This window comes from Danio rerio, chromosome 20 (assembly GCF_049306965.1).
Source record: "Danio rerio strain Tuebingen ecotype United States chromosome 20, GRCz12tu, whole genome shotgun sequence".
Taxonomy (NCBI): Eukaryota; Metazoa; Chordata; class Actinopteri; order Cypriniformes; family Danionidae; genus Danio; species Danio rerio.
This window is the reverse complement of record NC_133195.1, coordinates 23,436,301-23,448,597: the sequence shown is the minus strand read 5'-3', so window position 1 is coordinate 23,448,597 and position 12,297 is coordinate 23,436,301. Positions and strand designations below refer to the sequence as shown.

Below are 12,297 nucleotides of genomic sequence, written 5' to 3'. Positions count from 1 at the left end.
AAAATATTTTCACTGAAAAATAAATAGTGAATTGAAATTTGTAAAAACAAAAAAAAAACAAGAAAGTATGTTAAATGAGATTCTGAATAATTTTATGACATACTTCAAAAAATAAAGGTGATTTAGTATTAAAAAATACTAAGTATTCCTAAATTTTATTTTTATTATGTTTTTAAATAAATTGGTCTTCCACTTCATATTTTCTGATTATTCATAGTGTATGAATTAATTCCGGTTCATTTAGTTTTTCCGGTACATTTACCGGAATTACCGGTACTTTAACTTAAACCGACATACATTGGTGGTAGAAGTTGATATTTCAGAAATTATGCGATGTGGGAAAAATGCATTGAGTGTGTTAACTAGCGACATTAGGAGTTAAAAAATGCAATCCATTTTTTTTTCTTGGTGGAGCAGTTATGAGATGGAAATAAAACAAATAATGTGATTGCCTCATATGGAAAATTCAAGCCCATTATCCTGTCATACTTTCTGCAAATAATTTGCTATAATATGTCAAAACTGCTTTTGCAACTGACATGGATTTTGAATTATCTAGCTGGTTAAGTTAACTTTAATGGAACACCATAGTACATCCAGTTCAACCTATAAATCGCCTTTAATGTTCTGCAAATAAAAAAGGCATCTATATCTTGGATTGTCTGATAGTGAATGAACATCAAGTTTTAATTTTATTGTAGTTTTTAGGTTGAGTTTTGACCATTTAGACCAGCTGCATTAAAATGCATTATAATTTAATTTCATCCTACCACATTTTAAATGTACTTTATTTTACAGTATGTGTACTGAACATGTTCTTACAGTGTACTTACCTTATACTGGGTTTTACAAGATAACTATACGAGTTAAGGTTCAGGGGTATGTGCTTCTGTGAGAACATGTTTAGACTGTGGCTAGCCAATAAATTAAATTGTGCAAAAGCATAAAAGAGTTTAAAACATTATCTGTGAGAAATCTTTTCCTATTTTTGATTTCGGTATATTTTCTCTATATTTTCTTTCTGTATTTTCATTTGAGCATTTATTTTTTTTCAAAAAATTATAATTTATTATAGTAAAAGGCACTCCAAGTGACCAAGCATACAGATTTCCCTGAAACATGGGGCATGATCCCAACTATCATTTTTTTAGGTTTAAGAAAACAGCTCTTACCATCTGCAGACACAAACTGGCCGACGGCTGAAGAGACTCCTCCACTGTTTTCCACAAACTGAACCTCAGACACAATGATGTTATCCTCCAGAACCGAACCACAGGCTGTGCAGACTGCACTCCCCCGGGCTGGATCTGTGTCGATGTCCGATCCACCACAGTTCTTGCACTGGCGACTCATACTGACTGAAGACTTAGACCTGAGGAGCACACACCAACTCCATTACAGAACAGGAAACACTTTACAAAACATACTGTTTTTTATGTTTTTGTCAGTTTCTTGTTATTAAGATATTATAAACATAAAACACGTATTAAAACCGAATAACCAGCAATATAATGTTTTCAACAGAACCTTATCTTCAACGGGGATTGAACTCGGGTCGCACGGCTTCATTGGTCTTGCATATTCCGCTCTGCTACGCGACAGTTAGCATGCCGGATACACAATGCACATTTGTCGCCCTGTTCATTGTCGGTCATGATTCCTATATTCTTATATTAGGATTCATTTTATTTTATGTTTTATGTTCTAATGCACATCAATAGTAACGTTATTTTTGCTAAGCTAATGTTTTGATATGGTTTATGTATGTGCACATATGCTACAGAATGAAAGCTAGCTTGAATGATACGACCCTAAACATTCTACAAACAGCTTAGTTTATCGCTTTATTCTTTATTTCATAATGTAACATAAACATACACAATTTACGCTAGCCTTTAACAGTAAGATAGCCACTCACCAGTCAAAGGAAGTAAAGACTTTAGCTCAACAACTTTAAAACCGTATCCAGTCGTATTTCTTGTTGTTTGATAAACTATTTAGATAGCAAATCCTGTTTTACTATGACCAACATGTTTAAAAGAGTTAAATCAATCTGTTTTGGTAAAATACTTCATTTAATTCATAACAACATACTATTGTGACTTTCCAGATCAGTCCATCTACCCAACTGAAACACAACATTAAGGGCTGTTCTAAAAACAGAACATAGAGGGGTGGCCAATATCCAAAAGTTCTTATTTTAATTGTTATCATGAGTTTATTTTGCTTATACGTATTGTGTGTGAACCTAAATACCTTAGAATTATATAAATGCTGAATGTATATTACTACAATACCATTTGATCGTTTTATGTAATAGCCTAAACTCAAAACACCCCCATATTGATTTAACTGAACCAGTGGCAAACCCCAGCTCTAAAGCGCGATAATATGAAGGGTCAGTGCTTTAGCCGTTACGCTAACGCTATTCTCTTTTTGTTTTGTTAAAATTAAGTATTGTTCTTTATATGTATTGCTTCTTACTGCATGTCTTTGAAGAAACGTAAATAAATATCGTTAGCCGGCTGGATTTAAGACTTTAATTTTGACAGACTATATGACACAATGACCGGGAAGTAAACATCGTGCAGTTCAAAATGTGCGCAAATAGTTTTAGTTAACGTTAGTTGAAATGTTTATTCATTGTTTTATTAACGTTAAACTGTTATTATGGAGATTCAAGTTTGGTGATGGAGTGGGAACAACTTGAGCTGAATCCAAGGATTATTGCTGCTGTTAAAAAAGGTTGATAAACAATCCCTTATTGCGATACATTGCTGAGAGAGTGCGTTACAGTTTATTTATCTTCGTGTTAAACGTTATTTCAATGTTTAGGCAATTTTAGATCAGCCAAAGAGATCCTGTGTGTATCTGGTCCAGATCTGCAGAGACTGACGCGCTTGTCAAAGGCTGATGTCCAGCGTCTTCATCAGGCGGTAGCGGCTTCTGTGCGCAAGTCTAAACCCGTCACAGGTTATACTTTTGTATTATTTTAATTTTAAACATCCGGTGTTGTTATAGAGGTAATTACAGAACTTTTTTTCTGATTTTATTTGATCAAAGAGACAGTTCTCCCCCCAAAAAATGAAAATTCTGTCATCATTTTCTCACCCTTGACTTGTTTCAAAACCGTTTGAGGTGTTTTTGTTCTGTTGAATATAAAATGAGATATTTCGATAAATGTTGGAAACCTGTAACTATTGACTTTCATAGTGATTTCCGTCCTACTTTCCAACATTCTTTAAAATAACTTTTGTGTTCAAGAGAACAACAAACTCAACTGGTTTGTAATAAGTCAAGAATAAGGAAATGACGACAGCATTTGTATTTCTGGGTGATCAATGCCTTTAAATTCTTTGAATATTTATATGATTTTAACAAATAAGAAAAAAAGATGAAATAAGATTTATGTAAACATCTGAAATTGTTGTTCATATAAACATGTGAAATAGATTATCTAGAAAAGATACAAACTAGATTAGAATGAATTATAATTAGCTTAAAAGTAAAGTAAATGAGTTGTAAATATAATGCAAGAATAGAAAATAAACATTGCCAATATAATATTTAGCGCTATTTATAATATTAATTATTTACAGTATACAACATTATGTACATTATATAGATATCTTTTACATTTTAGGATGTAAATAGAAAAAATAAAATAGACTAAAAAACCCCTGCTTTAAAAGTCAACCATGTCAAATAAATCTAAACTTTATAAACAATTTCCGGATATTTAAAAATACTATTTTTAAATCTGTTTAATGAAGAAACAAGAAATTTGCTCGTAAACCAACATTAAACAGAACCAGCTCTCTATTTAAAAGTTATATTCATTACATTATAAAAATCAAATATAGTAAGTTAATTTCATTAATAAAAGCTGATTATACAGTAGGTCTCTAGTCTGTTTCAAGCACAAACAACGTGAGTGTGAGTCCTAAATCAACAAAAACATGGTTAAGCTAATAAATAATATTTTGAGCAAAACTATTATTTTGACTTCTCAGCATTGCAGTTGATCCAGGGAGAATGTCCTGTTTTGGAGCCTGGACACCGGCTCTCTTTTGCCTGCCCTGTTCTGGACGGTCTGATGCGTGGTGGTCTCCCATTACGAGGAATAACAGAACTGGCAGGCGAGAGCGCTGCTGGAAAAACCCAGTTTTGTTTGCAGCTTTGCTTGTCTGTCCAGTATCCACAAGAACACGGAGGACTGAATTCAGGTAGTGCACATACTGTGATCGTTCTTAATTAATGCTTTTTTTTAATGTTATCAAATGATTCTTTCATTCTCGACAAGATTTTGTGATATTTAAAAAATTTTTGCAACAAATTACATTTTATTGGGTGTTTTCAGAACTGAAGAAAGTACTCATTTGGACAAAGTTCAGATGAAATGCTGATTTAAACAACTTTTAATGCTGTCACCTAACAGGGGCTGTTTACATTTGCACTGAGGATTCTTTCCCTATCAAACGACTACGGCAACTCATTACCCAGCAGCCCCGGCTCAGACCTGACCTGCCGCCAGCCCTGATCCACAGTCTGCGTTTTAGTGACAACATCTACATCGAGCATGCAGCAGACCTGGTGAGACTGACAGAAACTCCGGTTTAGGCCAGACATTGTTTTAATTATTATTTTTTTTTTTTGAACTTTATTGCTTTTCATATTTTGATTTATTATTATTAATATTATGATTATGAAAGGAAAACATTTAACATATACCTTTTTAAAAGATTTTATTCTGTTGCAGTTCATCAATTTGTGTCTGTAGTTTTCAGTTACAATACATTTTTAATGGCTGCTTTCTAATAAAAATTCTCCTGTAATGAGCAATAAATCTCCACTTCAGCTGCACTTCCATACATCAAACTACAGATTTATTCCTATCTATATATTTTGAAGGTTTTTACTGATGTTCATTTGTAGTATGACTGGCTATTCACATTTTATTCTACATAAGAGTGTGAAAAAAACCCTGAATTATAGAGAATTATAAGATTTCAAAAATCTGATTTGGTCTTAATATTAAACTGCTATACATGTGCTTATCTATTATGATCTCAAATCAAAAAATAAATGCTGTGTATTACTGTGTTCAAATTGCATTGCAGAACACCTGTGATGCTATTGAGGTGGGATTTGAGTAGGTTTATAATAAGGGATAAGTATGTTTAAGGGTAGGATTAGGTGTAATTATACATGTAATTACAGCAATAATGTAAGTAGACAGTAGTTAAGGCCAATAAATATAAAGTGGGACATTCAATCTGTTTAGTAAAATTAAACAAGAATTTTCAACCTGACTATATCAGTGTAGATTTTTGTTAAATCTAAGAGTCAAATTTTCAGACATGCAATGAAATAATTCCTTTGCATTTGTATTTAGACCCATTATTTAAGAAAACATGTAATACAAAAAAACAGTTTTTAATTCTTAATGTAATCAATTGTCTGTGAAAGTCTTAATAACTATAAGTTGTTTTTTTCAGCAGCAGGGTCTTGCTGTAGTAAGTCAGTAGTCATCAGTAAGGCATTGACTGTGTTTTTCTGTGTGCGCAGGAGGCTCTGCAGGTGTGTGTGTCTCAGCGTGTGCCGGTGCTGCTGAAGCGAGGTCTGGTCAGACTGCTAGTGGTAGACTCTGTGGCAGCTCTGTTTCGCAGTGAGTTTCAGGCTGATGAGGCCGTTCAGAGGTCTCGACATCTGCTGGCTTTTTCCAGTACGCTCCACCGCCTCAGTCACACATACGCTGCACCTGTACTGTGTGTCAACCAGGTCAGACTAACATCTCATCTCTATCACCTGATCTGTAATACTGCACGGCATGCTCAGGATGCGCTTTGGAGGTTGTTGTATGAATTTGAATAACACGTATGTTTCATCTGGTATTCTTGTACTTCAGGTTACAGATGTTGTTGACGGCCCAAATCCAGGAAGATGCGATTATGGGTGAGTGTGTTTACAAATATGGGTATTTTAATGTATTTGTGACTTTTATTTGACCAAAATTACTGTAAAACAATAATATTAGCAAATGTTATTACTATTATATTACAGATTATATATTATATAATGAATCATAGTGTTTAATAATGTAATATACTATAATATCGCATTCTGATATTATAATATAAGTTATATAAGTTCATATAAGTCATATTCTGCTATTGAAAAGAACTGTTTTCTATTTTAATATATTTTTAAAAGTCATTAATTCCGGTTATTGCAAAGCTGGATTTTCAACACCATCATGTCAGTCTTCAGTATCACATGATCTTTTAGAAATAATTCTAAATAGTGTTTAATTATAGCAGAAATTATTATTCAATGATAAATCGAAAGCGCCAAAGGTTTGATCATCTTTTCTACAAAAAACTTTTGGCAGAAACAAACCAATAAAATAAAACAAATCATACACCAAATGTTTGAATGATCATGATTTATAAAAATATAACGCAGCAACAAACTAAAAAAAAACATACTTAAATGTACACCAATTTCAGTTTCTACAAAATCAGACTGATAGCAAATTTAGACTTGCGATTATTGGAAAAAAAGAAAATTACATTTAAAATATTTTCAGACATGAAGTATATAATATTAAAAAAAAAAACGGTTTTACTGTATTTATGAAAAACATGCAACCTTGGAAAACCTATCTTAATCCAAATGTGGACTAAAATCTGAATCTAATCAGATAATATTTTGATCTCTGAAGCTCTCTCATTTTTTTTATTACTTATAATACACAGACTGGTGGGCAGTAAAGTGCTTCCAGCATTGGGCATCGCCTGGGCCAATCAGGTGATGGTGAGGCTAATGCTCAGGAGGCTGGCAGGACAGGTCAAATCAGACAGCCGAAGCTGTGCTCCTCGAAAATTAGAAGTGGTTTTTGCCCCACACCTGCCTCGATCAAGCTGCCTGTGTGGGGTTTGGGAGGAAGGGGTGAGAGGAATCCTTGATGGAGACTCAGATCTGCAGACACAGTGATTCAGCAGATGGAGAACTCTCTCTCAGTACTACAGGACAGTTAATGGAGGTAATAGCTCAACATTTGTAAGGACTTTGTGAGGAATGGTTGCATTTTTACCATTTGAAACGAATATGCATTATTTCCAAGTACGTTTGTAAAATCAATTCAATTTTTTATAATACTTTAATTTCTTTTCTTTTTTTTAAATATTGATATTATGTCCTTTAATAAATGTTTTTTTATGTTTTCAAATGTTTTTTATTCTATCTGTAATAAGCGAAGTGAATAAAGGGTGATGCTTTCTCACTGCTGCCCTTGAATATAACGAACAGTTTTATTCTTTTATCTGAAATCACAGATACCATTAGAACAAGTCTCACATTTCAAGCATAACAACAAATTAAGCCTTTTTCCTATAAAAATAACTGAGGCTACAAACAGTCTTTGTCCCATGCTGTGCCCAATAGGTTCATGTAACAATGTAAATTGATTTAATGTGACAGATGACCTTTCAATCAGACTGATCTATTTGGGCAAGTTCAAACAATGTAATCTATGGTAAGAGCAACTCTATTGATTACAAAAACAATTATATTGTGTATGTATATAAATGTATATAACACCTTATATACATTTTCTGACCCATTTTATTTTATGCTAATTATAATTTTAAGAGTATATATTGTAACCATAATTTTGAGACTTGTTATGACGTGTTAAGAGTTATAATGACCAGCAGAGGGAGCTGAAATCCAAACAAACTCTGTCGTTCATGCTTCATCTGGCACATAGGACTGTCCTTTACCACTGAAGCTGAAGGATAAATATTGCACTGATATATATGTCTAATCCACAACACAATAGATAAAGAAGCGCTTCACAACTCCCTATTGTCCACAATAATATTTCAAGGTCCCAAGGCTTTGCCAGTTGTTTGTAATTAACTAGATATTAGTATTCATATCTATTAAGGATAAAAGAAAAAGGGGAAAAAAATCATAGAAATAATTTAAAGCCTTTTATTTTTGAGGAAGTTTCCCAGTTCTATAAATGTATGCTAATATAATATAATATAATGTAATAATTCACAAATAAATATAAAATATAGTATAATACTCTCATACAGCATATGCATTTTTTCTAGAACTGTTAAAATCTCACATCTTCAGTTAAAGCAAATATATAATAATTATTATCAATGTGGTAATTACATTTTGTGAATACATTTTTCTCTTTGATTAATATAAAATATAAGTCCAAATTGTTAGCCCACCTGTTAATTTTTTTTTCAAATATTCCCCAAATGATGTTTAACAGAGCAAGGCATTTTTCACATTATTTCTGATTTTTTTTTCCTGGAGAATGTCTTATTTGTTGTTTTTTGTCTAGAATAAAAGCAGTTTTAAATATTTTTTATTATATTATATTATATTATTAGCACCCTTTAGCGATATTGATTTTTGATTGTCTACAAAACAAACCATTGTTATACAATGACTTTCCTTATTACCCTAACTTGCCTAGTTAACCTTATGAGCCAGGTTAAGCCTTTAAATGGCACTTTAAGCTGAATACTACAGTCTTGAAAAATATCTAGTAAAATATATTGTACTGTCATCATAGCAAAGATGAAAGAAATCAGTTATTTAGGGTGTCCGCGGTGTCTTAAAAGGTTAGGCTTTAAAAAGTCTTAAATTCACTGAAATATTGTGTTGTGTGTCTTAAATACTTTTAGACAGGTCTTAATTTCCCCTAAAGCTATCAATCAGGTCAACACTCATCAAATCAGCAACAAGCCATATTAATAAAATCAGGGAAGGAACACTAAAAACAATTACACAGTTCCTCCTGATAATAACAGAGCAATATATCCCTTTACATTATCTTCAATTCATACAAAAAAACTATTTACTGAAATAAGGGGGAGTAGACATAATATTTATAAATAGGCATCAAACTTAAGGTTTTATAATAGAAACACATTAGGTTGAATAGGAGTTATACTCGATCAATGTGGACCGACAGCCAACAAATACATTTTTTGATTATTTATATAACTGGCTCCACAATAAATATACTTTTAACAATGTTAAACTTGTCATTCAAAAAAAGAAAGTAATATTATTGTGAAAAAAAGTGTCTATTACATTTTTTTTTGTTTTGACACATTAAAGTATGCCACAACAAATAATTACATTTGCTTGTTTTGTGGCAAACCAGGCCATTAGAAATAATCATTAGTGTTTAGTCCTGTATACATCTAAAATTTCATTCATATTTGTCTTAAAAGGGTCTTAAAAAGTCTTAAATTTAACTTGATGGAAACTGCAGAAACCCTGTTATTAGAAATTAGTTATTTCATTTCATTTTCTTGTCGGCTTAGTCCCTTTATTAATCCGGGGTCGCCACAGCGGAATGAACCGCCAACTTATCCAGCAAGTTTTTACACAGCGGATGCCCTTCCAGCTCTGGGAAACATCCACACACACATTCACACACACACTACGGACAATTTAGCCTGCCCAATTCACCTGTACCACATGTCTTTGGACTGTGGGGGAAACCGGAGCACCCGGAGGAAACCCACACGATGGCAGGGAGAACATGCAAACTCCACACAGAAACGCCAACTGAGCCGAGGTTCGAACCAGCGACCTTCTTGCTGTGAGGCGACAGCACTACCTACTGCGCCACTGCCTACGCAGAAATGAGTTATTAAAACTATTATTTTTAGAAATGTAAAAAATGAAACAGAAATTGGGGAAAAAATATAAAAGGATTTAAATTTAACAGAAGGCTAATAATTCTGACTTCAACTGTACATTTTACTCAGTGCACAATTTGTTTATGGATGTCTAATTTTGTCCTCTGCTGCTTTCCCATCACTTCATCGATTGATTTATGTGGCCTGCTCGGTCTCATGGGAGTCCCAACCCAACACTGAGGCCCAAATCATATTACAAATCTGTGAAAAGCCCTGAGTCATCCAACTCTATTTCACAGTCTTTTTCACAGTAAAGCAAGATTTTGGCGCATGCATCCTCTCAAGTTCCACATTTCAAGATGTCTCTACAACCAAGAGCTCTCCAAATGAAAAGTGCAAACAAGCAAAAATGCCAGGCAGTGATTAAAGTCCAGCTACAAAGAAAGGCCTGTAATCCTGCAAAGCTACTTAAAGGGGACATATTTTGCCCCATTTCATAGGATGTTAAATAAATCTATGGTGTCCCAATGAATTTGTGTTAAGTTTCAGCACAAAATGCACCACAGATTATCTATAGCTTATCAAATTTGTCCACAAACGTATATGAACAAAAACTATTTTTGTGTTTTCCTTCAGATGCAAATGAGCTTCTGCTTACCAGATAAGGTTGGAGCATTGACACGCTATTCTGACACTCCAGAAACAACAAAACAAGCACATCTCACACAGCCAAAATATCAGAAATGAAAAGTAGCAGATGTTCAAACATTATTGAAATATAGGGGATGCAACCTCTAGACTAAACCAGGATATTTCTTAAAGGTTATAGTGGATAAAATTAGGTAGTTTATGTTTAGGAATCTAATGCACACCTCTCGAATAATGTAACTGCACGTCGTAATGAAATCTGTGAACGGTTGATTTGGTAGCAGCAAGGTTTACGTAACTTTTTAATTCCTAAGGTTCCTTTTACAGCATCGATAATGTAATTTAAGTTAAATTATATTGAATTAAAAAGTTAAATAGACTTGAGCATTAATTTAGTTGTTAAAGTGTAAAACCACATGAAAAGCCATTTAAGCACAAGCGCTGTCAGGAGTAGGAGGCAAGCTTGAAAACCCTATTGAAAATACTGTGGTAAAATAAATTTACATATTTTAAAGGCTTGGTGCATGGACAGGTGCTTCTTGTCTGGTGTGAGACCCACTTTACTCTGTATCTCAATCAGGCAGTGAAGTCTTACATGTGGCTTTTTAAAAAAATGTTATAATGGTATTACATTTTACAAAGGTTGGCATGATGGCTCAGTGGTTGGAACTGTCGCCTTACAGCAAGAAGGTTGCTGGTTTGAGTCCCCACCGGGCCAGTTAGCACATCTGTGTAGAGTTTGCATGGGTATTTTTCAGTGCTGGGTTATGGCTGGAAGGGCATCCGCTGCATAAAACTTATGCCAGAATATTTGGCGATTGATTCTGCTGTGGCAGCCCCTAATAAATGAGGGACTAAGCCGAAGAAAAATTAAGGAATGAATGACATTACTCCAGGAGCGCCTGAGCTGGCTTATACAAATTTAAAATCCCTGACATACTGTATATAATCATTGCAGAGTCGGTTTCAGAAGATCTCCTGATGGATACTTTGATTTATTCTATAAGTTATTGAATGTCTGCCACTTTCCTGCTGTTTCTATCTTGAAGCTGCTTCTACTTCATTCAGAAATTCAATTCAACCTTAGAGGATGTGACATTAAAGACATGTTTGTTGGTAGATCCAACAACAGAACATTTTTTTCTGGTGCAGAGATTGTAAATCCTCAGCTGCGAAAGCAAGCGAAATAGTGAAGTGCTGCACTGGCACTGTGGGTGGAAACATAATTATAGGGACAGTTCACCCAAAAATGTCATTATACTCTTTACAAACCTATGGGTTTCTTTTGTCGTTGAACACAAGAAGATATTTTGAAAAAATGTTGTCAAGGATAGCCATCAACATCAGTAGTATTTGTATTTTCTACTATGTATGTCAGTGGTTAAAACGATAATCATTCTTCAAAATATCTTATTTTGTGTTCAACAGAAAAAAGAAACTAATAAGGGTTTGGAACCACTTGAGGGTGAACTATCCCTTTAAATGTTGGTTATATATGATAATATCCCCTTCCTATGTCACTAGAGAAGTCAAATCTGAGTTTTTTCCACATGCTTTACACAAGAAAAACAAAATCACTGGTCCTGTTTCATATTTTCCAAATTGGTAGCTTGATTTAAAGCATTATCATTACAGCCCTCTTAAAACACACTGAGAATGTCACATTATCAGCATCAGAAAACATATTACTGCACACAAACAAGTGAAACACACAAGCAACAAACGCTGTGACTGAGCAACTACGTTCTCCTTTGAGCTCGTCCTGTCACCATGACGACAGTCACATGGGCTGTCTGTCCCAGATTGTCTGACCACCCCCACCATCTCCATCCATCCATCGCACTGCAGCCGCAACACACACACACACACACACACACCCCTCCTTCCACTCAGCTGTTTACTGCCACAATCATCAAGCCTCGTTATGTAACGCCGCCGGTCTTAACAGGCTACACACAGACAGCCT

General features: G+C 34.1%; 2 protein-coding genes across 12 annotated transcripts in view; one reads left to right on the top strand and one right to left on the bottom strand.

Annotated features, from left to right (window-relative positions):
* brf1b (BRF1 general transcription factor IIIB subunit b) overlaps positions 1–12,297 on the bottom strand; it is a 198,941-nt gene that overhangs the window by 114,538 nt on the left and 72,106 nt on the right. For 6 of the 11 annotated variants that reach the window (XR_012395399.1, XR_012395404.1, XR_012395400.1 and 3 more), the window contains 2 exon segments: positions 1,919–2,130; positions 1,173–1,372 (listed from right to left, as the gene is read on the bottom strand). Coding sequence is in view for 3 of the 11 variants with exons in the window: in NM_199889.1 (NP_956183.1) it covers positions 1,173–1,353 (181 nt within the window). In the remaining 8 variants the exon portion in view is untranslated. 11 annotated transcript variants of the gene reach the window in all.
* Positions 2,592–7,231, top strand: xrcc3 (X-ray repair complementing defective repair in Chinese hamster cells 3). The gene is given in 7 exon segments (NM_001013541.1): positions 2,592–2,745; positions 2,836–2,973; positions 4,014–4,226; positions 4,439–4,593; positions 5,569–5,781; positions 5,909–5,955; positions 6,759–7,231. Coding segments are annotated over 7 exon segments (1,059 nt in total). The 5' UTR covers positions 2,592–2,690; the 3' UTR covers positions 6,997–7,231.